The sequence below is a fragment of the Pimephales promelas genome, chromosome 2 (assembly GCF_988280905.1).
Source record: "Pimephales promelas chromosome 2, fPimPro1.hap1.1, whole genome shotgun sequence".
Classification (NCBI taxonomy): Eukaryota; Metazoa; Chordata; class Actinopteri; order Cypriniformes; family Leuciscidae; genus Pimephales; species Pimephales promelas.
This window is the reverse complement of record NC_142770.1, coordinates 20,750,737-20,778,715: the sequence shown is the minus strand read 5'-3', so window position 1 is coordinate 20,778,715 and position 27,979 is coordinate 20,750,737. Positions and strand designations below refer to the sequence as shown.

The 27,979-nt window shown below is 37.6% G+C and overlaps 1 protein-coding gene across 1 annotated transcript; it reads right to left on the bottom strand.

Annotated features, from left to right (window-relative positions):
• Window positions 1-3,202: 3,202 nt before the first annotated feature.
• nppc (natriuretic peptide C) lies at window positions 3,203-7,053 on the bottom strand. The gene is made up of 3 exons (XM_039650119.2): window positions 6,865-7,053; window positions 5,379-5,674; window positions 3,203-3,638 (listed from the first exon to the last, which is right to left on the bottom strand). Coding segments are annotated over exons 1-3 (390 nt in total). The 5' UTR covers window positions 6,958-7,053; the 3' UTR covers window positions 3,203-3,637.
• Between the last annotated feature and the right edge of the window lie 20,926 nt (window positions 7,054-27,979).

Genomic DNA, 27,979 nt, shown 5'->3' with positions numbered 1-27,979 from the left:
CACAGAAAAATTGCAAATCAAAGAGGACACGGAGACCGACAGACTAGACAGAGCAGGTTAGTTATGATATAGGCCTAAAACAATCTCAGCTCTCAGATTCTGTCAATTTTAGTACGCAATTCAAACAACAAAAACCATTTTGGCACTTGTAAATGTTGCACGACAGATCCCTAGCGCAAATGAACCGATCATCTCTACTAGCTAATGGTAAAAGAACACAAACACTGTTGAAAGATACAGTACAACTTACCAAAATGTATTCCTCATGCATAATATCGACCAATCATTTTTTTAAAACTCTTCCTTGAACTGAAATGTAGTAGTGGGCTGTACTTTCCACACGATTGACATTAGGTTCAAGTACACCCACCCACAAGTCGTGCAAGTTATTCGTGTATTGCAGTTTGGCTGGTGGTTATGTTTCCCGCATACCGCCCCCCCATGGCCGAAACTATTATGACACCTGTCGGGCCACGGTAATTTAATTCAGGTTGATATCTCTGCAGCACTATAACTTGTCATTTTTTTAGACATCATCGCCCTTATTTCTTCTCATTTCTTCTCTGTAGCTTATTTTTTATATATATTTTTACCTGTTTATTTTTATCTTTTAATTTTAAATTACTACAAATGGTATAGTACCCTCTGAAAGGGTTTCTTGTTTAAAATGGGTATTTAAACATTAAAATTACAAATATTGATTTTTGATATATTCTCTGTGCTTGAATCTTGCTCTCCCAGGTTGTTTGGTAAGTTCAATGATCAGACGTTGCTTTTCTCTTCATTTATTTTAACTGAATTATCTGTCACAGCGTCCCTTGCTTTCCTTTGCAATAAATAGACCCAAATGACCCAGTGTGAGTCATAGGAAACTGGCTTTCAAGGACAAAACTGTTTTTTTTTCTTTCCTTGTGTAATTCTCCTTTAAAAGCACTCTACACACACACATGTATACTGCATTAATTCGGTGTAATACATCTGGTATTTTACCCACTTAGTGGGTCAAACTTAATTGTGGCACGCAATGCTCTTAAACTCCCTTTTGCCATTTCGGATTTAGATAAAATTCTGCAAAATACTTTCAGAGATTTATCTGAACGGTGTGTCCAAGTCTTCATGGCTCTTATATGTACTTCATAGACTTACACTGGACTCAGCTACCGTGAAGTCCACGGCTGTGCCCCAAATCCCACCCTATACTCTTAAATTTGAGGGAACAGCCTTTAGTAGTGTTTGATACCATAATGGACATTATCAAGTGCACTCATTAAATGAAAAACGGGGCAAATTCCAAACAGTAGGCTATTTCTGCTCCGGAGGGCTCTTCGGGAAGGGGACGCCATTTGTGGGGGTTTTCCAAACGAAAGTGAACAACTGGATCCCTTCACGAAAGGCCCTTCCACAAGGTATACATGCGATGGTCACTTAAAGGAAGAAATTTGATGATTTATGGTCATGTGACCCAGTGAATATAGGCCACCTGTGATTCATTTTAAAGCTAGATGGCGGGAGAGTTGCTAATTTACAAACCGAGCAATTCAATTTGTTTTGTTTTGTCCGTTATATTTTACAATTTTTTTTTGTCATGTTATGAATAGATAAGTTGAAATTCGTAAAATAATGCGGGTCCAAAGATGAGACGGCAAGTTTTAAAGTTGAGAGCAGAGAAATAACCTACACTCTCACACACGCATAAAGCATATTTTAAGAACTTATTAATGTATATAAATGTTTATTTATTTGCAACAGTTATGTTAACAGCAATAATAAGACATTTATGTTGTGATATATCCTACAGCTGATGGACACCGTGCGATGTCATGGGATGATGAGAACATTAGGTGAAGATGAGGAAATGACGTTGTCTTTCGTTGTTCCCTTCACAGAGTGCGTTTCAAACGGCTTCATAGGCTACTCTAATGGTACAAACACACACGTGCCGTGCTCACTCCAAACCAAAGTCTCCACTTCAGGGGCTCTACTCTGCCCTACGAATAGGGCATGTGGATGCCCACTTTGCGTCTGGAACTTGCGCTCAACGGCTAGAGATTTCCCACAATGGTCTGTGAGAGTCGCGCTCGCGCACTGAATGAATTCCCGCGTCAGACCATAAGATGGCGCCGCAGCCGAACCATCCATTTACATTCCTTTTTTAAAATGATTATTATACTGTTTGATTAGGTTTGTAGATAGTTTCAATGACAGAGTTAAGGATAAATATTTTCAACTCACTATTGCTGCAAGTTTCACAAAAATACAAAAATCCGGCACTCAAGTGTCCGAATTCGCTCACTCGTTTTCACTCACTCCTTCAAGTGGACTATAAGTGGAGTAATGTAGTAGGCAATATAGGGGGGCGATTTCGACACAGCCCATGAGGCGCAGGGTGTCCCATTTGCTCATTCTGTGTTTCTAGAAGAAATATCCAAACATCCTCAAAACAAGATGCATTTAATGGGCTATGCACGGCGGTATTTCCGGTGAAGGTGTAAGGATGCTCGATAACTTCCGCCGATCGTAGAATCCAATGCAATACCAAGAATTTATATTGAATTTTATACTCCAACTAACTAAAGAAACGTTAGTCACAAAAACGGATAAAACAGACACCCCTCGTTGTGTTTGTGCTTCTTTTTAAAATTATATTAAATAAACATATATAAAATTACATCTAAACGTATGTACGTTTCGTTTCAAAGACGGGAGGACAGTAAATTTTGAAGATTCTGCCATAATCCCGTTTTCCTCGGTTTTCCTCCGCTTTAATCTCCACAACCGGAAATGGACGAGCATCCTTGCGTCAAATGCGGAACTTATACGTGCATATAGCCCATTAAACCGACAGCATTTACGGCAATATTTTCAGAGAATATGTTGAATTAGCGCAAGTAAGCTAAATTGGCACTTAAAACTAGAGAAAAAACTTTCTTAATTGTTATCTGAAAACTCTTCAGATAACATTTGTTATTTTGTCTTCTTTTTTACATGAAGAAAACAAATGAAGTTGACAAAAATACTGATTTAAACTTTTTGAAGGGCAAGGATTTCTGTGCGGATTATTTATAGGCTATATATATATTTGTGTATGTGAATATATATTTACAAACCTTTGTGTTAGATGTGGTTAATCACCATTAATTGATTTGACATTCAGACCCATTTAAGTAATATAATCTGTTATTGAAAAGTAACATTTAAAACCTTTTTTGCATTTGTGCATTTGTTTTAATGATTTTTAAAACATTTACAACTATTAAAGACAAAATAGTTACAAACAGAATTGACCTGCAGTTTGCATTCATTTCAAAATGTTACATAAATAAAACTCATATTTATAAATATCTCTTTTATAAACATATAAATAGGTTTTTAAACATAAATACATTTATGCGAGAATGAAATACATGAATGTACAGCAGCAGCAGCAACAATATACAGCTTTTATCCACATCATGTTGTTGTTGTTGTTGTTTTGTACATGTTTTATCTAATTACTTTATTTCAGTTGTACGTGTCATTGTCCCCACACATGGTTCTCGTAGTGGCTTCGTACCATTAGTCCGATTCTTTAAGGTTTCCCATGGAAGAAGAGCAACCAAGTCCATTCTATCCATAATCCATGACGTTCGTGATGCGCTCTGGGAAAAAAAGACGGCATATGGTTAGACGGATTCGGTCCGACATCTGTGACGTCACCGCAGCGTCACACACACGGGTGTGTGAGACTGACGTCAGATTCTTTGACAACAGTCCTGCATCACAGAGTCAGATATCCTTCGCATCAGTTTGACACATGACTCATTCAAACTAAACCTTGCTGCTCCTCTGTTAGTTATCTACACACACACACATTACAGTTTGACACACTTATAAAGCTCCCTGTAATAATATAGCACCTGTAAAAACATCATAAAGCCTTCGGCATCATGAAACTCAGTAATTGTCAGTCATTCATTTATATGACAGATGATAAATATAGGCATAAATAAGAGGATATGCATCAAATGCAATGCCAAAATCAGAGAGATGCGTTTGTTTTGCTTCATTAATTTGTTTAATTGGTTTAATTCCATGAAATTCCCAAGGAGTTTATATGCAAATATATATTTTATATTAAATATTATATAAATATAACATTCATTAACAATCATTAAAAGTATATTCATTTATTTAACTGTTAAAATGCATATGTGATTTCCAAAGATTACATCTGCTAATGTTTTAGACTTTACAGAAATAAACATATTAAAAAAATAAATAAATAGACAACTAATTATATATATATATATATATATATATATATATATATATATATATATATATATATATATAAATGATTTCATGTAATAAATTATTTCAATTTTAAAACATGTCATTTGAAAAAAAAAAAAAACATACCCCATACAAATAACTAATATTTAGATGTCTACAGATTTATTTATGAAATAATAATTTAATAAATGTTTTTTATTTTTAATTATTTTCCATAAATTAAATTATTATGGTTTATATTAAATTATTATGGACACAATATATATATATATACGTATACATCACTCCAAAATAAAAGTTTGTGTTTATATAATATATGTGTGTGTGTAGTGTGTATAATTATTTTGTATATATAAATACACACATGGATGTATATATTTAAGAAATATTTGCATGTATATACTTTAAATATATTTATACAATATTAACATTATATATAAATATAAATATTTTATATATTAATAGCACATTTTCTTAAATATATACATGCATATTTGTATATTTATATATATGAAATTATTATACACACTACACACACATAAACACAAACTTTTATTTTGGATGTGATTAATCGTTTTACAGCCCTAATATATACATAATATAATACATAATATATATATATATATATATATATATATATATATATATATATATATATATATATATATATATTTACAGTATATATATTCTTTGATATCATATATAATTTCTATCAGTATTTGCATGAAATATTGATTCAAAGTGTAGCGGTAATCATAAATTGAAATGATATTTTCAAAGCGAGTATATCTACATTGTAAAAAATATTGATGGTTTAACTTAAAAAAGTAAGTAACCGGGTTGCCTTAATATTTTAAGTTGATTGAACTGGAAAAAGTGAGATAATACAATGAAGGAGATTAATTTAATCATCAGAAACTCGAAATTATATGTTATCTGAACTAAATAAATTATTTAAGTTGATTTGACAAAAGAAAATGATAACAAATGTTGAAAATATTTTTTACAGTGCACAAATACTCTATAATAACTATTTCCATTAGTACTAATATTGATGGAACACACATCTGTATGTTCTCCCAGTAGCGGCTCTCTCAGACACTCACCAGGAGAGGTTATTGACGGAGGGGTTAGACGGCTGGCAGCCCATCCCGCTCATGATCCCTATCCTGTCCATCTTGAGTCCGAAGCATCCGCTCCTGGCCGTGGCCCCGCCCTTCTTAGACCCGGCTCTGAGTCTGCGGGAGCCGGGCTGCTCGTTCAGCATGCGGGCCCAGGGGCCCCGGGCCCTCGTGTCCATGCGCAGGTCCCTCAGGAGCCGAGCCCGGCTCTCCAGCCGCCTCTGGCTCTCGTCCGATGCCAGGAACTCGGACAGCTCCTCTCCCAGCAACATCCGCAGGGACTGGGGGACACAGGACGCTCAGATAAACACCTCCGTACTCACGCTCGTCCTCACATCACACTATTAATCAATGTCAATGTCAAACTGTTCACTTACAGAGACCCTTAAAATGTGCTTTTATTCACACGATTTTTCATTTAAGTTCCTTTAAATTCATACACAAATATCCAATATTATTTATTAATATCATTACAGAAGTTTTAAAGTGGAGCATCTTCAGTAACACAAGCACTGTCTGGACTAACAGGTTACTCGGAGAAGGTCCAAAATATTTTATATTACAATGTATTTATCATGGCTTCTATGCGGTTATTTCAGAATTTAGGAGATTTCTAAGTACTGTAAGTAAAACATTCTTTAAAAATAAAGCTTATTTGCATATTTGGTTCTATAAAGAATCTTTAACATCCATGGAATCTTTCCATTCCACAAAAGGTTCTTTCGATTATTTAAACCTTCACACTAAAGAAAAAAGGGCTTATTTTAAGAAGGCTTCACTGAAAGGCTCTTTATGGAAGTTCTTCAAACGCGTCAAAGGAAAACACACACTTTTGGAAGCTTTATTTGATGATTTTGATTAAATGTTTGAGTCGAAATTAAAATCTCAATCAGTTTTGTTATCTCTTCTTGGCACATTCTTCCCACACTTTTTTCAGAAACGAGAACATTCTGAAAAGTGTGAGAGTTAAAAGTTGAAATTCGCTCTGAATTTAACACAAGTCTGTATGTGAATGACATTCAGTGCGCAATGCGTCTCAAAAGCGCGTTTGCTTTGTTTTTTAATTTTGAGAACGAGAACCTGTTGATATGCCATGATGTAAGTCGCGGAAATTAGGGAATAAAAAGTTTGGCTAAAGAAGTCTTGCGGCAAACATTGCGTCCAGACAAGTGTTCAGACTTCTGCGGTCTAATAACGATCTGCTCTTTTTTTGCATGATAATAGTGATGATTATGTAGTACTGATGAGATGTGGAAAAAGAAACAAAAAAAATAATAATTTAGATGATTATTTAAAAACAAAAATCAAACACTCGCATTTTACGCACTGGATTTAAATGCGTAAATTTGCGCGTAACTGCATGTCTGAGCTGCAGAGCGTCTTTTCCACAAGTTGTAAAGACTGTAATAAAGTTTTTTTTTTATATTAAAAACTGTATCATTTGTTAAGTAGGTCTAAATATGAGACTCACCCTCTGTTCTTCCAGCGTTAGTGGTTTTGCCTCCGCGCGGACTGAGAGAAGAGTCAGAATAAGTCCACAAGCCACCAAATGCGAGATGATCATCGTGAGGATGCTTCAGTGCAGCTGATGTCAGTGGAGAAGATCAGTTGTTTAAGTGTGTCTCAATCACAAGCCTTCATTTACTCCCAGAGGTGTGTCGAGCTCAACTCTTACTCGATGTCATTTCGGCTCATGGTTTTATAGGCGATATGACATCACTCATGTGACGTCACACCCCCTCCTCCTCCCGTGGTTTACCTTTGCCAGATTGTCCGCTGTGTGTGTGTGTGTGCGTCACAGGTTACCGCGCATCGCCTCAGTGACCGGAGGAGAGGCGGACTGGGTGTTTAGTTTAGTTATCGGTTGCTGTGAACACTTAAATACCGGTGAGAAAAGAACAATCACATTTGATTTCATTCATGATAATCACGACTTTTTCATGATAATCATTTTTTAGAACTTTTTTAGAACAGAAATAAAACGATTCACGTCTTTGTGTTTGAATGCCATGCAGTCGTGTTATATTTATTTAATACATTAATGTAACTTTTAATGAAAAATATCTATCTATCTATCTATCTATCTATCTATCTATCTATCTATCTATCTATCTATCTATCTATCTATCTATCTATCTATCTATCTATCTATCTGTCTGTCTGTCTGTCTGTCTGTCTGTCTGTCTGTCTGTCTGTCTGGATGTCTGTCTGTCTGTCTGTCTGTCTGTCTGTCTATCTATCTATCTATCTATCTATCTATCTATCTATCTATCTATCTATCTATCTATCTATCTATCTATCTATCTATCTGTCTGTCTGTCTGTCTGTCTGTCTGTCTGTCTGTCTGTCTGTCTGGATGTATGTATGTCTGTCTATCTATCTATCTATCTTTTTGTCTATCTATCTATCTATCTATCTATCTATCTATCTATCTATCTATCTATCTATCTATCTATCTATCTATCATTTTTGTCTATCTATCTATCTATCTATCTATCTATCTATCTATCTATCTATCTATCTATCTATCTATCTATCTATCTATCTATCTATCTATCTATCTATCTATCTATCTATCTTTTTTGTCTGTCTATCTATCTATCTATCTATCTATCTATCTATCTATCTATCTATCTATCTATCTATCTATCTATCTATCATTTTTGTCTATCTATCTATCTATCTATCTATCTATCTATCTATCTATCTATCTATCTATCTATCTATCTATCTATCTATCTATCTATCTATCTATCTATCTATCTATCTATCTATCTATCTATCTATCTATCTTTTTTGCAGGTGTGTATTGTGTGTATTTAAAGATTTAATTAAAATAGACTTAAAATAAACAATTATAATAAATTAAAATGCACTTTTAAAGTACAATACATAAAATGTTTGTTATTTGTAACTTACACTGTAGGTCAGCTGGAGTTAAAATAACATATTTAACTAAATATGAATAATACTGAGTATTAATATGACTGACTGCATATATATGAGGATGAAGGCGTATAGAGGGTCAGTAGCAGCCGGCTCATTCTGGGTTGAGACACAGTGTGGCAGTATATGCTGATCTGAAACTGCTTCACCATCACTTACAAAGACGTGAATGCTCAGTCTAACTCATGCTAAAGCTGTTGTGCTGTGAATGAATGCTCAGCTTTAACATATTCAAATTACACTCACATACACATGGAAGTTGGGCAAAACCATTTCCAGCTAAAAAGCCATCAGATAATGCACATATAATGTAAATACACAAATATGCCCTGTTGACAAGGAAATCCTGGGAAATACGGTGGTGTTTTTTTACTTGTATTCAAGAAAACTGTCAACATTCGAAGTAATTAATGCATTGATTATCATATGGTGCCTTATGCATTACTGCAATTCATACAGAAACACATTCACTTTCAGATCTTGTATATTTATTTATTTATTTATTTATTTATTTTTTACTGGCAATGCATCTCATTTGTAATCACTTTTTGCAGGTTTAGCATGTTTGCTTTTGGTGCCATGTTTACCTTTTGGAAGGTCGGTATACCAGGGGAGTCAGTGATGGAGCATGTTTTCTACAGGAATATGTGAAAAAAGTTCGGGAAAACACAAGATGTCAGACAACAATGCAAAAAGAGATGGTAGCATTCTGTTTTTAGTCTTAAAGGAACACTCCGACTTTTTCGGACTTTAGCTTATTCACCTTATCCCCCAGAGTTAGATAAGTCCATACATACCCTTTTCATCTCCGTGAGTGCTGTAACTCTGTCTGACGCACCCACCGCTAACCTAGCTTAGCACAAAGACTGGATGTAAATGGATACAGCTAGCATACTAATCCCAATAAGAGACAAAATAACGCAAACATTTTCCTATTTACATGTTGTGATTTGTATAGTCACAGAGTGTACAAATAACAAGGTCATTTGAGACATAGATATCTTTTAACCCTATAAATATTGGGAACTATATTCTCAGAAGGCGAAGCACTGCTACTTGGGCGGAGGGATTACCGCAGCACATGAGACACACCGTGGTGAGGAGCAGAGAGTTCTTTCAGAGTTGGAGTGAGACAGCAATTACTAGATTGTAAAAGCATAGTTTGTATTAAGTATAAAATCATTGGTTACCTGTAAGCCATTCACATAACGTTTGGTTATGACGTGTTATTCGCCAGCTCAGCCGCATCACACTTCCACTATAAACACATGTATGAGCCGAAAACGAAACCATCGATTGAAATACCAGAGTGATACAGGAAAATGTTTGTTATTTTGTCTCTTATTGAGATTGGTATGCTAGCTGTATCCATTTCCATCCAGTCTTTGTGCTAAGCTAGGCTAGCGGTGGGTGCGTCAGATTTTACAGCACTCATGGAGATGAAAAAGGCATGTATGGACTTATCTAACTCTGGGGGATACGGTGAATAAGCTAAAGTCCCAAAAAGTCGGAGTGTTCCTTTAAATCAATAATGTAGGGGAATCTATGGGGTCCACAGATTACATCAACCCTTGTATTATGAGTCCTGACAGCCTAAAATGTGGTGTTCATAAATGTGGGAATAAGTTACTTATCATTAAGGAGACTCTTTTTATCCAAAGTGACGTTTAGACTGAAAGCTGGGATATAGTCTAACTGAAGGGAAAGCGAATGATAGACAGCTCTGCTCTGAAGTCATGATTATCTCATGAAGATTTAGTGATGCAAGCACAGAGGCTTTTATGATTGGTCTGCTGTTGCTAAACAACATATCATAATATTATACAGCAAAATTGTCTCATACTATTGTATTATGTGTTAAATCTGTAACTTTTTTTTATCGCTACCAGAACACGATTTTAACTATCCATTTATTCTTCTATGAGCAGTTATTGATATAAAAATAGAAAAGGAACAAAATTAAGGACATGATTTTTTCCCATCATAAAATAGTTACGACTAAGTCCACTAAAATTTGTGACCTTTCGAAAAAGCCGCTGCCTTATCCGTAAGACAATTTCCCAGATGTAAGAGGCAGGGTAAGCCTTTCTACTGTCTCAAATTGGAAACACAAGAAATTTGGAGGTTGTATTGAACAAAAGCAAATCAAATGGGTCACAGATTTTATGTTAAACCATCACGATGTGGAAAATATCGGCTCACTTCCTCAGTTCTGTAAAAATTAGATCAAGCCTGACCGCTCTCGTATCCCAAGTGATGATAATTATACCTAAAAACAACATTCAATTTCGAATAAAAAGTGTAATTTAAAAATAATTAAAAATGTGATTAATTTGAAGTCAAAATGATATACATTATTATTAAAGCTGCATTATGTTATTTTTGAAATTGTGCTCTCGGGCTCCCCCTACAGTTGTGAAACAGTATTGTCTTCTACTACTTATGGTTACACTAGGGAATACACGCGTGCATTTGTTGTCAAGCGATACCCCGAACTCTGCAGAAGGAAGGAGTTGTCACATCTTGGGCAGACGTTGTATGTGAAATGTCTTCATCCCAGGTACATTGGCATATATTTCAGCATATCATATGAATATAGTTTCATGGGCTTTATTTTTTCAAACGTCAAAAGACGTTTACAAGCCAGCGTCTTTATAGTAACGTTAGCCTATTGGCAACTTTTTTACATAATGGATATGCTAATTCAATTCAATGTTTGTGTGGTAGATAATAGCCATGTCGTCAATATTATAATATCAAGCTACCATAGATGAATCTGTAAATTTGAAAAAGCAATTTGCATTATAGCCTGAGGCAAGACACTTTCACCAGAAAAATAAGTAACAAACATGACTATCAGCCTGCAGACATAGGATAGTTATCCTGACCGATTATTTTGTCCATCTAATCATGTATTATTTACTTGCAAGAATGTAGCCCCTACCAAACTCAGTAATCAGTATATTTTCACGTCTCGAGCTGACGCGAGCTGCCCGCCCCGGCTCTACGGGGATGCTTGAGTGTGTTAAGCGCCCTCAAAAGAAAGCAATGCAGTCTACATTGGATGTGGCGAGGGACGAAGCTACGTTACACAACACATTGCCAACAGTAAACTGATCGCCCGTGTGCTCTGTTTCTGACGCACTTGACGTTTGCGGGGGAAGATTGATGCACCGAACCGGAGTCGGGGGACTTAGTTACGTTTTTGTGGAGTAGTATTACGTCATAATAAACAGAAAGTAAAACACTTAAATCCTTACTTCTCCCATCTCAGGGGAAAATAAGGGAATAAACCATGACCATTCAAAAATATGACTGGGTTTCTAAAGATACAAAGCTTAATACAAATGGTTGAAGTGTCCCTTTAGGGATAACCTTTCAGTGTAACGTTTGCCTTACCCTTGTTAGTACCCTTGGTTACTCATGAGTTAATGATTATGTTCATCTGTCTCCCATTTAGGTACCTTGTTAAACCTGTGTATATACTCCCTGTGTTGCTCAGATCTCTTTCGGTTATTGTCTTCGCTTCAGTGTGGTTAACATGTTAATTCTCCAGAGATTCTCCTAAGTAATTCTGTTCATGGATTAAATACTATTCGAGTCTATTCCTGAATCCTTTATGTTGGATTGAGCGTGACTGAATAACTGACCAACAGCAAACAACTGTTACTCATAGAAGAGACACTTGCTGGAAGAGTTTAAAGAGGACATCCTGGAGCTGTAAAATGGCACGCTGGGATGATGAGACCCTTAAATAGCTTTTCTGAAGGAGTGGACGATATGTTGCTGATTAAAGTACGCCTTGTGGGTTTTCAGACCATCCCTCACCATGGAAGTCGTTGAGGAAGACACCATCAACTCCGTCGCAACCATCTCTCTGCCCACTTCAGATCTGGCTTATCGTCCACGGCAGCAAGAAAGATCCTCCGCTGCGGACCTGATGATGATGCCCGAGCCCACCACAATATCAGACCCCAAGTCAGCGCCTGCCACAGACCACAAGTGAGAGCCCCTTCCAACCATGGAGCTGGAGCCAGACAAATAGTTTGTCCGGGAGCCAGAGCCGGTCAACACTACCATCCCTAGGACGGAGCTGATCACCAAGTCCATCACGGAGTCAGTGCCGTCAGGACAATCCTACCCTGAGCAAGATGAGGATCACTGGCTCGTTGATTTTACTGCGGAGCCCACTCCCATCCTTGCCCCCCCGCCCCGAATACCACCCCCAAACTCTCTTCTCATTCAAGCCCAAGCGTTCTGGATGACCTGATCCAGTCTAATATTATTCCCACCCCGCTGTTCCTGTACTCACCGCTGGCTCCATCTAGTCCCCTTGACTCACCTGCCTTTCTGGTGCCTTAGCTTACAGCTTCTCATCTCCGCTCTTGCCACTGACTCTACCAGCATGGCTCTGAGAAGTGGATCCCTTGGCTACACCTCGGGCCTCCAGGCCCATTTCTCCTCCTCGACCTGTCAGCCCTTCGGCTCTGCCTCGGCTTTGCACTCCCTCAGCTCTGCCGTAGTCACTTAAGACTCCACCAGGCTCCCTTGACTCTCCGGCTTCACCTTGATCTCTCGTCACCCTGGTTTCACCACAGACTTCCGGATCTCCAGCTGAGCCTCAGCCCTCCATACCTCCCAGTTTCTCCTTTCCTCCGGTTCTGCCTTGGTCCTTGCCCCCTCCAGCGTTTCCCATGGGGGTAATCCATCGAACTGAAGTTGAAGCCGGCCGGGTGCTGCCATCTTGTAGCAGAACTTCACTTGAGTTAGCAATTCCATTGACTCCCATTCATTTTGGCGTCACTTTGACAGCGAATAACTTTACATCTGAGGCATCTGAAGACTAGCCTGGTTCAACCAGACTCTAGTTCATTTCCACATAGAGTCTAGAACCGCTCCATTGAAAAACGTTTCCTTCCTTGTAGGCGGGTTCACTATTAAAGTTCAAATCTATTGGATCTGCCCAAAGTCACTCACGATCTGCCATAGCCAATCGCTAATGGGGTGTCGTGAGTGAAGTATGTCACGCGCCGAAATGGCTGGAAAACAAGTCCGAATGATCAGAGGATTATGTTTACAATAGGATTTCAGTCAACGAGCGCCGCAGGTTTTGTTAATCTAGGAACAATTATTAATTCGAAATGTATATTTGACACGAAGGACAGTGATATATTCATTCAACGGTGGAAGCTGTGTCTAATCATTACAAATACGCCGCTGTGGTCGTTTCTGATCTGCCGCAAATGCTGTAGCAGCTACAGTGAATGATCAGTCTGTCTCTATATGCAGATGTGTAATAAACAACAATTTTTCATATTACGTCTTATTGTTTCTTAATTACCTTAATTATGGTCTTCAAAGTATGTGTTTGTACATTTTTATGTGGCATTTATTTTTTTTAGTAAAACAAATCAACCATTGCCATCTAAAACTGAAAATCAAATATCTTCAAAGTATGGTTTTTCACATTTTTATTTATGACAATTATTTTTTTTTAAATCACAACCAATTTGTATGATTTACAACATGTAAAACTGACACACCAACCTCCTGCACGAGTGCACAAAGGGGCTCAAAATGTTCTATTCATCACAAGAATCAGTAAATATACAGTTGGGAATATGAGCGACTGACATGACTCCTGAGCGGATCTTCAACAATAGTTTAGCAGCCAGGACTCGGGGCTTCCGAACACCGCGAACACCAGGCTAAACCGTCCGTCCAAAATGTCACGGTCATCGTGCACGAACTGCCCAGCACAAACTTCCAAACTTTCTGCCTCCTTCACTTGGTCCTCAGTTGTGCAACAAGAGGTTAGACGATAACAATCCGGCTTTAAATTCTGTATATTCGGCAGTTTCTTTTCCAACAACGGACCGAATAGCTTTTCTCACGTTTTTTCTCCGCTGCCATTACTGAATTGAAACTGACGCGCTTACATCAACGTCATCGTTCTCAGCCACTCCCTCTATTCGCTGATTGGTCCTACAAAAAATTGATTTCTGGAAACCTAAGGATATGGAGCGATCCCAGACGTAGTACAGAAGTAAAATGAAATTGAGCGGAAGTGCGTAGGAGGGCGCAGCCAGGCTATCTGAAGACTCCATTTGTCCTTTGTTCATTTCTAAAGAAACATGACAATGTATAAAATGCTCCATTACCTTGTTGCTTATGTTATGGTCCCGTAGAAGCAGTTTTTTTTGTAAAAGTAAGCTAACGATTGCGTCATAACCACGCGACTCTCTGTCGCACAGTAGAGAGATTACCGTATGGACAGGAAGAGAAGCTTGCGGGCAATCGGGGAAACGTGGAGGCAAAATGACAAAATAATTAATCAGAATACCTAGCAAAAGTTTCTCCTGTTCCTCGCTCATAGACAGGTCCTACTCACACTCTCTGCCTCTGCAGGTTTCAGAAGGGAATGATTCAGATTTTTCATTCCACAGCCACTAGAAAACAGACGGGTTGCTCACGTCACATCTACGTCGTCAAGCTCTGTTTGAGTCGGTTTGAGTCTGCGCGTCAGGAACGGAAGTCCCAAAAAATCGCTAAAAATGGGCTTCACTTGTCTCAATGGAGTTCCAATGAGATGGCTCTGTCCACTTCTTATACTGTCTATGGTGTTTCCCCGATCTGCCAGGCCCCCACCTCCATCACGTTCTGACGACGTCTCCTCGGTCCTCCAGATCTATGATGTCACCCTAGGCTGTCCTCTCCGCTGGTCCCCAGGCTCCATCCAGGAAGCCCGTCGGTGCTCCATCTTTGCTCCTCCCTCCATCAACTCCACCATGGTGTTTCCCTCGACTGGCTCATCCAGTTCTACCAGAAAGACTCGGAAGGCAAGATATCATATAATGGACCAGAAAATGAAGACAAAAATATTGGATAGGAAATTTCTTTGGGGCAAGACCCATCCATAGTTCACATTCAGAGGATAGCGGACTCTGCGAACGCAGCCGAACCCTGGGGAGGTTTGAACAGGACCATCCTGGCAGAACTTTACGCTATAGCTTTCATTTCCCTGTCCATCGCCATATCCTCCTTTTGTCTTTTTGATATGTCTACATACATGGTTTTTATACATTTCTATTCTAATTTTAGTTATTTTAGTACAACAAGTTAAACTAAACAAAAATGAGAAATGTTTCTTTGGCAACTAGCTTACTCTAGTAATCCTGACACACACACACACACACACACATATATATATATATATATATATATATATATATATATTAAATTATTATTGTATTGAAATGAATTATTCATTTGCAAAAGTATTTGCTGATAAATGTAAAACTATATAGGTATAGCGAAACCCTTTCTTCAGTGCACTTGAAGGACTTGCATTTAGTTTTTTAACCAGCTTTAGAACTTACCATCGCAGCACTTCTAATGTAATTTTCCGCTCAAGACGAATCACTTTTGTGAATCACTTTTGGATAAAAGCATCAGTAGATGTAAATGTCTTCAAGGATACTGGTTGCACTCAGAAAGATTGTGGCCATTACTCTTGGTAATGTAGGTTTTTCAAAGCATTGTGGTCGAGCCCATCGGAGCGTCTGAAGAATTTTCTTGAATGGGCATTTGAAGAGATCCAGGAGGTCTGTAATACCTGGAGAAAGCTATCCATTAGCATTCCCATTCACTGGCAGTTGCCTAGCCATAAATGCACAGGAAGATGATGTCATGCCAATGCTGATTGGCTGATGGCACCGCAAGAATGTGCTCAGTCACAAGCCATTCACTAGTGACTAGCCAGTGACGTCAACGGCAGCGGACAGGGGAATATACATCCATTTCATGCTGGCTACAGAATCACTGGCTACACATCTACTATAATATAATGAAATGTTTATGATTTATATAGCTTATTTCATAAAATACACGGTTGCTTTTGAACGGCCATCAGTGTAGAAAGATGAATGGTGCAGTTGCAAGTCGCAACTAGTTGATGTCAGAAGTATCAAGGACATTCATATTCATTGCAAATTAAATAGGGAGCATTTAAAGAGTAAGTAAAGAAATATATTATTTTGGTGTATCAGTTATGGTGATGTTGCGCAGTGCTTAATGATCTTGTCTGTGTCTGAAAGCTTGGAGGTTCAAACCTGCAAGGGTCAAATTCTTTTTATTATTTAACCCTTTTGACAGTCAGTTGTAACTAAAAAACAAACATTATTATGTTAACTACAAAAAAGGCACACTAAAAAAGTTAAACAAACATAAACCATTTCACTATTTATTGTGTGAAAATAAAATTTGAATTATAGATAATAATCATATTTGCACCATTTTTCACCATAGCCAACAATTCTGACCCTAATAAAGTTAATATTATTATTTTAATTATTATTTAAATTAGTGTATTTGGTTATCAAGAAGACAACAGCGTTATTTTTGAGATTTTTGAAATATGAGATGAAGATAAAGAAAAATCAAGATACTTGTATTTACATATTTTAATACAGCAATATTTTCTAATTATTTGTATTTAGTAGACACGAAATGCTAGCTACTAAAATTAGCCTTAGCAAGAGTTAGGTTACGTTTACACGACACCATTTAAGCTAAAAACTGAAAACGTTTTATGCGTTTTGGTCGTTCATTTACACAACAGCAGCATTTTGGGTGCCTGAAGACACAAACTTTTGAAAACGAGTTTTTAAAGCATGTTTTGTCCATTATCGTCTCCATGTGAAGTACAAAAACATGTATCTGTGAAAATGGTGACGTTATACCGACGCATATATATTATGTGTACTTCAGGTGTGTAGTGTTTCTTTTACCAAGCGAAATCGCCCCCTACTGGCCTAGCATGAATAATACATTGTTTTTAAACGTTTTCACGTTTTCACACGTGTGAACAGGGATCGTCGTCTACGCGAAAAACGCAAAATATTTTTTTTTTCCCGGTTTTTAGTACACTGTTGACGTGTAAATTAACCATTAAAGTGCAGACACATTTGCTGTTGTTTGCTAAATTCTTCTGGGCAAAATTCAGTAATATCAATAATCATCTACATGATTGGAAATTTTTCAATTTGACGTGTCAATCAACTGACTGACTTCTCTAAGCTTTGCTTCATATATCGCAAAACTAACGACAACAGGACCCTTTTTGCCTGCAACATTTTGACGAATTCATGAAATGATGAATCTTGCAATTTTCTCCAAAAAATATTAAAAATGTATTTTCGATCAATCTCATTTTAATCACAAATGTGTTGGAAAGACACTATGGTGAGACGTTCGTAATAAAATAATAAAAAAACATTTAAAGTAACTTCATATGCAATATCAAATGACACTCAACATTTAAAATTATTATATCGCCTTTCTTTCACATTCTGACATTCAGTTTGGAGTTCAGGAGATTGTCTTGACCAGGAACACACCCCTAAATACATTGAAGCAACTGCCATGTGATTGGTTGATTAGATAATTGCATTAATGAGAAATTGAAAGGGTGTTCCTAATAATCCTTTAGGTGAGTGTATGGTTGATATTCCTTGTTTTACTGCCTCTAGTGTTCATTTCAGCTTGAAACTGCAGTGAATTGTATGTATTGGTATTTTATTTATTTTTTGGCACATTGTTAGTGAACAATTTCAATATATTTACGTAATGCTTGCATGTTGGGCTGCTAGTATGTTCAATTCAAAAGAGGCTGTGTCTCTGTCTCTCTCTCAAAAAAATAAATAAAAAAATCGATATTCTAGTCTTGCGATTTGTTTAGGTTTTAATGAGCCCAAGACACTTTTCTTTGCCATGTTGAAAGTTTGGCATAACAAACTTTTCTCCTCATATTCTCATACATTTAATGATGTTGTAGATTTTTCCCAATGACATCATAACAAAATACCCAAGAGCATTTTTCTGCGTCCTTTTTTAACTTCGACCACAAAATGTTATATGCCTAATTTTTAATATACTTTTCAGCTTTCATGTGGCGGAAAAAGCAGAGAAGTTTAGATCAGTACGCATGGAGGATGTATGCCGTCGAGATCCACGCTAAGTGTTTCAGCAAAGACCGGGTGACCGTGTTTGGAGCCGGTTCAAGACAAACTACATGTCTGTTTGAGTCCTATAAATAACAGTTTTATTGTGCCTTTTTTTGAGTGCTTTTCGCAAAGAGTGTCTCTGAAGGCTTTCACATGTGGGATTGTTCAACGGCCGCTGCGTTCAGTGATGTAAGGGGTCAGATTGGCGGTTCGCTGTACCAGCGCTGAGGATATTTTCATAGTGTGATACAAAGCACATGGGCATCCCTACTTTACTGCTATTCACATCACTATCACAAAGTAAAGGTAACGGATGATGTCATACATGTGTTGAGTAGAACGACGTTGTTCCCGAATTAATATGGAAGATGGAAGTACCAGAACTGGAATATTTCTAAACATAGTCGATGACTGGGAGATTTTATAAAAATATAAAATATGTATAAAATATAATATGAGTTTGTCTGTGCAAATCACATTTTTTTTTTTTTTGCTAATACATTGAGTAGCTTTTAAAGTCCCATGAAGTCAAAATGGACAATGCTTGTTTTTTCATGGAATATTGTAGTATATATTATAGCCATGCACTTCATTCTTTTTTTTTTATACATTCATTTGCTCTCATAATCTTGAATCAGAAAAACATCCCCTCCCTCTTGCAGCTCATTTTTTTCTCTGATGACGAGGGTGGGGCAACCTGTCAATCACATCAGATCCACCAATAGCAAACCAGAACTGTCCAATTATCCAATCTGGACAAAATCAAGCCCTGCCCTATTTTTGTTCTTGTTCCAGAAGTCGTTTCACTCAGATATATGTCAACATGTGTAGAAATGACAATCGCAGCTTCCACTTCATGCCGACTTTAACAGAATACTTTTCTTCAGCAATAACAAATCTTTTCTCAGTCGCAATTTGAGGTGTCATTTATATCTGTAGCATAAACGGCTCGAGCAATAAAATACTAAAGGCGTTTTTTTGTTTAGTAAAGTTGATCTAAACTGTGAAATGAGCTTTGTTTGCTCTTATTTGTTTCCAAACAGGACAACATTAGTCTCTGTACTGTCCCCACCAGGACTGGAGGATTTAATATATTAAAAAAAAAACCTGCCAGATTAGTAAAGTTTGTTGATATCTGTTGGTACTTTTATAAATTGCACTTTGTGGTATAAAAATCACACTAACAGAATAAAACTAATTTCAATGTTTAACATCATTAAATACAATCATTTACTTAATCTCATTTATTATGAATACTTTAAAATCAACTGAAGAAATAAACATTCTGTTGAACTTAAATGATACATAGCCCTTTGTACAATTTAGCATACTTTCAAAAATAGTTTTCTGACACTTAATTGCATGTTATTTGCAATTAAATGAAAATGTAGAGTATTATGGTTAAAATTAAATTCACTTAGGATTTAGTTACTGAGAGTGTTTTCAGACCCATTTAAGAGGAAGGTGACGTCTGTAAGAATGACAGCTAGTGGTCGCAGTCCAAACTAAAAAGACTTGACGCCAGTTGTCAGTTTGAGCACACACAACAGGAACAAGCACAATTGACAATGAAAACCAAGGAGACTTACAATGTAAGTTGATGAGTTGATTTATCCACGTTTTAATATGCTCTAGTTCATAGAGATTTTTAGGTCGGGTAGAATCTGTGATCCCTGACCCGGTTTGTTTCCTTGTTGCCATGCGGTGTTTCCCGGGGTGTCGAAATACTATTGGCTGAACTGGCAGTGGGCGGAGTCACACAGACCAAAACAAAAACAAGATATTCAGATACGGAAGTAAAATAACTGGCTGTAGAAGTGCTTTTCAGTGAGATGAGTAACTATCTGCAAACATATTATGGTATTTTTATGGTTTAGTAGAGTAAAAAAGTTACATAAAGCACCTTTAAGTTCATATTTATATGAAAGTTTATAATCATTTATATCGTCTTTGAAATATGGTCAAGCTGTATGGTTGAATGTACCGACAAGTATTTAAGGTAAACTGAAATATACATAAATGTAATTTATATTGGAATTTGTATGTCATATGTTTAAATACATTTGCAATTCCACATTTTTATGATGAAGTTGCAATTCAGTGCATTTTAAATAAATGAGCTTACTTTAAATTTACAGTAATACTGAACACCCTACAGTTAAAAATATGATCAAGTTCTTTACATGTGCTTTAGTATGTTTTTTAGCCAAAATAAGTGTACTTGGGATTTCAAATTTTGTTAAACTTTTTAATTTGACATTATGGCAAAGTGTTATTTTTAAAGGTGCAGCCTAAGTAAGTCATGAAGATTAGACAAGAAGTGTACATTCAATAACCAAGCACACTTCTTTCTCACAAGATTTGTTCAATTACTCAAAAGCTTTTACATTTTAAATTGTCAACTTTTGATTTGCTGAAACACTGTATGGTTCAATCTACCCAAAATGTACAAACAAATGTTGCTTTTAAATGAAAAAGTACAATGTTCGAACATTTTCACTCATATTACACAGTATGTGAAGAATATGCTTTGGATATCGTTGAGGTCATTAAACTCTGTGTTATGAAGACATGCTGACTTCTGTCTGTGTTCAGCTCACAATTTAACGAGGTGTTTCATTGATTTGTCAACCGAACTTGAAAATGTCACCACACGATAAAAAAACTGAGGAACGCTTAGGTCAACAGCTATTCCAGGGCAAATATTAGTTTGCCTGCTGCATCATAAGAAGAGCTGCCTGGTTTTAATATTAGTGTGGTTGGTGTTTAGCAGTTTGCAATAACTGTAAAAGCATCTGTTACAGCTAACATGGCTGTTTTAATGCAAATGGTGTCGAGAACACTAGGGAAGAACCATCAAGGCTTCAATTTTAAATCAAAAGTCACAGCCAGTTTTACCACATCATCATTTACCCTTCTTTCTTTAAAAGCTGACCACAACTAAAAAGACCTCAAATTTTGACCTATGATGCATTTTGATTCACATAACAAAACATGTGATATTTATCTCTATATTGACAACAACAACAAAAAAAATAAATAAAAGAATAAAAAATCAACGCTTTATCAAAGAGCATTTCAAGTTCGGCATCAAACAACCCATATTGTCGAGGTTTGGGTGAGACATGTTGTTGTAAAACTAAATGCAAATGGAAAATTTTCGAGGACGTATGTCATTGCAAGTGAAGGAATGCAATAATGTGTTTCATGGTGATATAAAAGTCCCTTTTTAGAGGGACAACGGCTTGCTTACTCACATTCAAATAATTCCACATGGTGCTGCGGCCTCATGTACATGCTATAACGTCAGTGCAAGGAAAAACATTTAGTTTAGTGGTTGAAGCAGCTGATCAAATTATCTATTTAACCAATGAATCTTAGGGTGCTTCTGTTTGCAAGCTTAGAAAACTAGACAATTAGCATACACTCTGGTGCATAGACTTGCATATTCTTACTAGCTAGCCTCAGAGACACTCATCCCTCTAAACCTCACTCCCATCTGGGTCACGGCACCAATATAACCCCTGGTTTACTCGTACTGCTCTTATTAGCTGGCCTCAGTTACACTCACCCCCCTAAACATCACTCCCATCTGGGTCACAGCACCAATGTAACCCCTGGTTTACTCACACAGCTCTTGCTAGCTGGCCTCAGTTACACTCACCCCCCTAAACCTCACTCCCATCTGGGTCACGGCACCACTGTAACCCCTGGTTTACTCATACACCTCTTTCTAACTGGCCTCACTTACACTCACCCCCCTAAACCTCAGTCCCATCTGGGTCACGGCACCAATATAACCCCTGGTTTACTCGTACTGCTCTTATTAGCTGGCCTCAGTTACGCTCACCCCCTAAACCTCACTCCCATCTGGGTCACGGCACCAATATAACCCCTGGTTTACTCACACAGCTCTTGCTAGCTGGCCTCAGTTACACTCACCCCCCTAAACCTCAGTCCTATAGGTCACAGCACCACTGTAACCCCTGGTTTACTCGCACAGCTTTTACTAGAGAGCAATACATAAAACAAATTTCCATTCTGATACACCAACTTGTAATTCAACAAGCACTTTGCTATGGGTGACCATGTGATACATCTGACTACCTCCACCCAATGCAACAACACAGTATCTTCTGTAGCATCTGGCCCTAGCCCTCCACAATTCTCATTCAATGTAATTCAAACTGAAGATGTCCTGAGAGAACTACAACATCTTGATCCATACAAATCAGCTGGACTTGACAATCTGGACCCTTTCTTCCTGAAAATGTCTGCTAACATCATTGCCTCTCCCATTACTAGCCTTTTTAACCTCTCTCTTATCTCATCAGAGATACCTAAAGACTGGAAAGCTGCTGCAGTTATCCCTATATTCAAAGGAGGGGACACTTCAGACCCACATTGTTACAGACCCATCTCCATCCTGTCCTGTCTATCAAAAATCTTTGAAATTCAAATTAATAAACAGTTACTAGGTCATCTTGAAGCCCACCATAGCTTGTCTGACATGCAATCTGGCTTTCGTGCAGGACATGGTTGTACCTCAGCAACACTTAAGGTGTTAAATGACATCATAACAGCTATCGATGAAAGAAAACACTGTGCTGCTGTCTTTATTGACCTGGCTAAGGCTTTCGACTCTGTTAACCACAGCATCCTCATCGGCAAACTCAAAGGGCTGGGCCTCTCAAACGAGTGCCTTGCCTGGTTCCTGAATTATTTTACGGATAGATTTCAGAGTGTCAAGTCAGAGGGACTGCTGTCCGGGCCTCTGGCTGTCTCTGCGGGGGTGCCCCAGGGTTCGATCCTCGGGCCGACACTATTTTCCATTTATATTAATGATGTCGCTCTTGCTGCGGGCAATTCTCTAATCCATCTCTATGCAGACGACACTGTTCTATATACATCAGGCCCTACACTGGAATTTGTGTTGGAAACCCTCCAAAAGAGCTTTGAAGATCTGCAACTTGCTCTCTGTGATCTTAAACTGTCTTTAAACTCAAGTAAGACTAAATGCATGATTTTCAATCGGTCCCAGACTACACCGTTTTGTTTAAAAAACATCACCACCCTGGATGGGTCAAAGCTGGAATATGTGGAGAAATATAAATACCTAGGGGTCTGGCTTGACCCCTCGCTCTCCTTCCAAACACACATAAACTATCTCCAGTCTAAGATTAAATCCAGGATTGGCTTTCTATTTCGTAACAAAGCTTCCTTTACTTTTTCTGCAAAACAATCCCTTGTGAAAATGACCATTGTCCCAATGTTTGACTTTAGTGATGTAGTCTACAGAACTGCCTCAAGCTCTCTCCTCAAGAAACTGGATGTTGTTTACCACTGTGCTATTCGTTTTGTAACCAACGCCCCATATAACACTCATCACTGTACCCTTTATTCACTAGTTGGATGGCCTTCGTTACATACCCGGCGCCTAAGCCACTGGTATTATCTAATCTACAAGACCTTATTAGGCAAAACACCATCTTATCTAAAATCATTAATACCTGTGGCAGTACCTACACGCAACCTGCGCTCGAGTAGATACATTTTCCTCGTTGCTAGAAAAGCCCGTACTTCATTCGGCCGCTTTTCTTTCCAATTTTCTGCTGCAAACGATTGGAACAATTTACAAAAATCTCTCAAACTAGAATCCTTCATACCTATCATTACTTTTAAAGCAACACTTTCTAAACTACTAACGGACCACTGTACATGTTAATATTATTTCTTGTGCATATCCAAATGAACAGCTATTGTTGGTAATAATCTACACCGCACCATGTTATTTATGCTATCTCAGGATATCTATCCTTCAACTATACTGCTTTGCTTTTATTTAGTACTAAGTTAATAGTAGTAAGTTGTTTTAAATTTTTATACTCTGTTCTGCATTTTAATTGAACCTGAAAATCTGTATGTGTGATTATACACTTGAATGTTGTACACAATGTGTAATTTTATGTTGCCTTGCACTTTTAGCCTGTCTTGGCCAGGTCGCGGTTGCAAATGAGAACTTGTTCTCAACCGATTAACCTGGTTAAATAAAGGTGAAATAAAATAAAAAAAAAAAAAAAATTTCTATTCTGATACAACGACCCAGTGTAACTCTCTATTCCTCTTCTTCTTCTGAATCAGTTTCTGGCTCAAACATCTATGGCTGCATTAAACCAACATTTCCACTTGCCACTTTGTAGTGTGTACAACAGTTGAGTGAGTGGATCCGGTAGTCTGAGCTGGTGTGATTGAGTGGTGGTGGGGACTAATTTGTATATTCAAATAGCATATTAAAACACACTTTATAGGTTTTATAATAATTTCAAATTCAATCCTGTAATAGTTGACCCAAATGATATCCGTCACATTATGTAAGTATGGGTTGTGTTGACTTTGTAATGAGAAGCAAATGAGGCTATAATCTGGCTTCTGAAACTTCTGTTTCTAATTTATGTTACATACACAAAGCCTTGTGTGCAGTCTGAAATCTGCATACAGTCCCACGCAGAGCCTACACACAATTATGGAGATCATACACCGCCGTTTAGTCAACATAAATATTTGCATTTGGGCCAGTTCGCCTTGTGTGATCTTAATTCATGTCACGCTTCTGCAAGAACCAGTGAGGTATGTTCTCACACACCAAACGATTTCGGTTGACCTTCTGTTTACCATATTTGATGTACTCTACGTATTTGTGTTGAAAAGTGTTTAAATGTGAATAAAAGCCTAAATTAAACCTGTTTAAGCAATCAGGTCTCTTCTGAAGACTTGAGCTAAACCGCTCGATTTATATAGATTCAATTTACAATGTATTTATGAAAGTTTTGAACAGACTTCCAATGGATGGCCAACATTATGAGGGAATAAACAAAGACAAACGAAAGCCTCACGGGTTTGGAACGACATGAGGGTGAGTAAATGATCAGTGAGCAAATGAACATAATTTTGGGTGAAATTATTACTTAAAAATTAGGAGTTTGCAAAAACTACACTGAAATGTATTATAGTATGTACTACAGTAAATACAACTACATAAACTTTTTTCATATTTACTTTACTTTCTATTTTCAGTTAATGTTGAATAAATAATATTTATTTATTTGTGGCATTCAAAAATATTAGTTTTACTATGTTTCTTTTTAAAGAAATTGATATATTCATTCAAAAATGATGCTGTGAAGATTTTTATCATGTTACATAAGATTTATATTTGTCAAAACTTTGTTCGAAGACCATAAACCATTAAAACGAAAGTGAATGAAAGTGAAAATACAATTAAAACCAGTTACATTTTCAAAAACTACTACAACTTGTGTGTAATTATGAAATAATTATGATTATTTTCCAACATTGGTTCTACTCCCTGTAAATCTGGAGGTAATGACATCTTTCCCAATCATCTTTGATTGCTGCCCAGTTCCCTTCTTCTTTTCCCATGCCTGGATTTTTCCCCCTTGTTTTTTCCCCACTGTAATGTGTAAATAAACTCTTGGGATTTGCCTTTAGCACCTTGGATTCACTTGCTTACTTTGCTTACATCACACAGAATTATTCCCTATACCCCTTGATAACATTGTCCAAGAGTCTGGACATTGCAGGTTGAATGTAGCACTGGAATGACATCCATAACGATGGGTGTAGAGCCTAAACCCCAATTTTACAGTAGGAAGGATTGAAACATCTGGAGGTTAACCACTATGCTGGGATCACCAGTTAAATGGTGGCGGGTCTGGGCTGTGGTTCAAGCCCGGCATCTCTTGGCCCCTTTTCTGCATAGGGGTACCGGAGCGATGGCATGGAAAAGCAGTTAAAGTGGCAATGGCAATGGTGATGAACAAGTTTCCATCGAGTCTCCCGAAGAAGAAGTAGTGTTGCCAAGTTTTAGTTCACTGAATCAGAACTCAACATGACCTCTTTTTTTTTTTTTCAAGAAAAGCAGGGTCATGGATCCCAATAGATCATGTTAAATCCATTGTCCAATCTTGTGGTAAACTTGGACTCTGCAAAGCAGGTTGTTTCTAAGGACTCTTCAATTCACCAATTTCGCTTAGTGTCAACCTTTTGTTCACCCCAAAGCTGGGTTACTTTGCATCTTGTAATGCATTTAACATCTATTTTGGGTCATCTTACACCAAAGCATGAACTCATTGGATTGTTTTTCTTTTTCCGTTGTTAGTGGGGTTGGGAACTGAGAACCAGTGCTTTTTGAGATCCATTTAAAACATAAAATAGGTTCTGTTACCGGTTCTCTCTTGTGCACTGCTCCACCAATGCTCAAGAATACTCAAGTTTCTTGCAATATTTATTCAACACCACTACTGAATGTACAGAACAGGTAGTACAACTAGTGTAGTCTGATTCCTGAATGAATGACTCTTGAGTTGGTTCTTTTTAATGAATCAAATACAGCTTTCAACTGGTTGTTCTTATGATAACATGCACTTAAAAATACATGTCACTTATAAAATAAATGAAACATTTTTAGTTCGTTAGGATTATTTTTATATGTAGTTCCGGCCAATTAAACTATCTGTGCAAAACATATCTTGTGCCAAAAAAGTGTGGTAGCCTACTTTACAATAAGGTTCCATTATTAACTACAATTAACTAACTTTGAACAGCGCAGTCTCATCCCAAGACGTTATATAACTGACGTCTTGGGACATCTTTTGACCATACGTCAACATCCGCCTTTGAGGGTACCCTTAAATGTCGGTTAGATGACGTTATCGGATCTTAACCCTACCCCAGACCTAAACCTACCCCGTCACCTAACTGACGTTAAAGGTAAAGCGTCAGTTGTATGATGGCCCGGGATCGTCATAGGGTACCCTAAAAAGGCGGATGTTGACGTATGGTCAAAAGACGTCCCAAGACGTCAGTTATATGACTGTGCTACTTGGAAAAATGGTTGTAAAGCATTTAACATCTTAAAATTTTGTACAGAATTTAAACAGCTAGCAGGGTGGTGCTCTTTAATTATGATGACGAATGTTGGTGCCGGTACATCGGCAAGTAAATATTGAATAAAACTAGTGATTTACGTGGCTATCGATGGCCAAGTTATAGAGGTATCGCAAATCAGGAATGCATAGTTGACATTAAAAATTGGATGACCAGTAATTTCCTACTACTAAACTTCAGTCTCTGTTGATTTCAGAGGAGGAGATGGCGAGTGGGTTGTGACTTGAAGAAAGCGTATACCGCCCTGGTGGTTTATGGAAGCCCACTGTCACGGGGTTGTCCATCTGGACCAATACGTGCTAGCCCTGGATCAAATGTCGAAACCTCCTCATAGCCAGAAGCATAGTCAACAACTAGAAGTAGTGCCAATGCATTCAAAGCTTGTCTCCCAGTTGACCTGAAGTCCCAGTCGGGCTAGGTGTTCAAGGACCATGTCCCTGTGTCCCTTAGCCAGTTGTCGAGATGTTGAGGAACGCACGCTTCCCTAAGTGGGGCAAGGGTGCCCTCTGTCACTTTGGTAAAGATGAGAGGTGACAAGGACAACACGAAGGGAAGAACCTTGCTGGTATGCTTCTACATCATATTCACCTATCATTTCCCTCTGATTTTAGGGATAATTTATGGGTTGGTTATATTAAAATTTTCAGACAGGAATGTTGTTCCAGGATC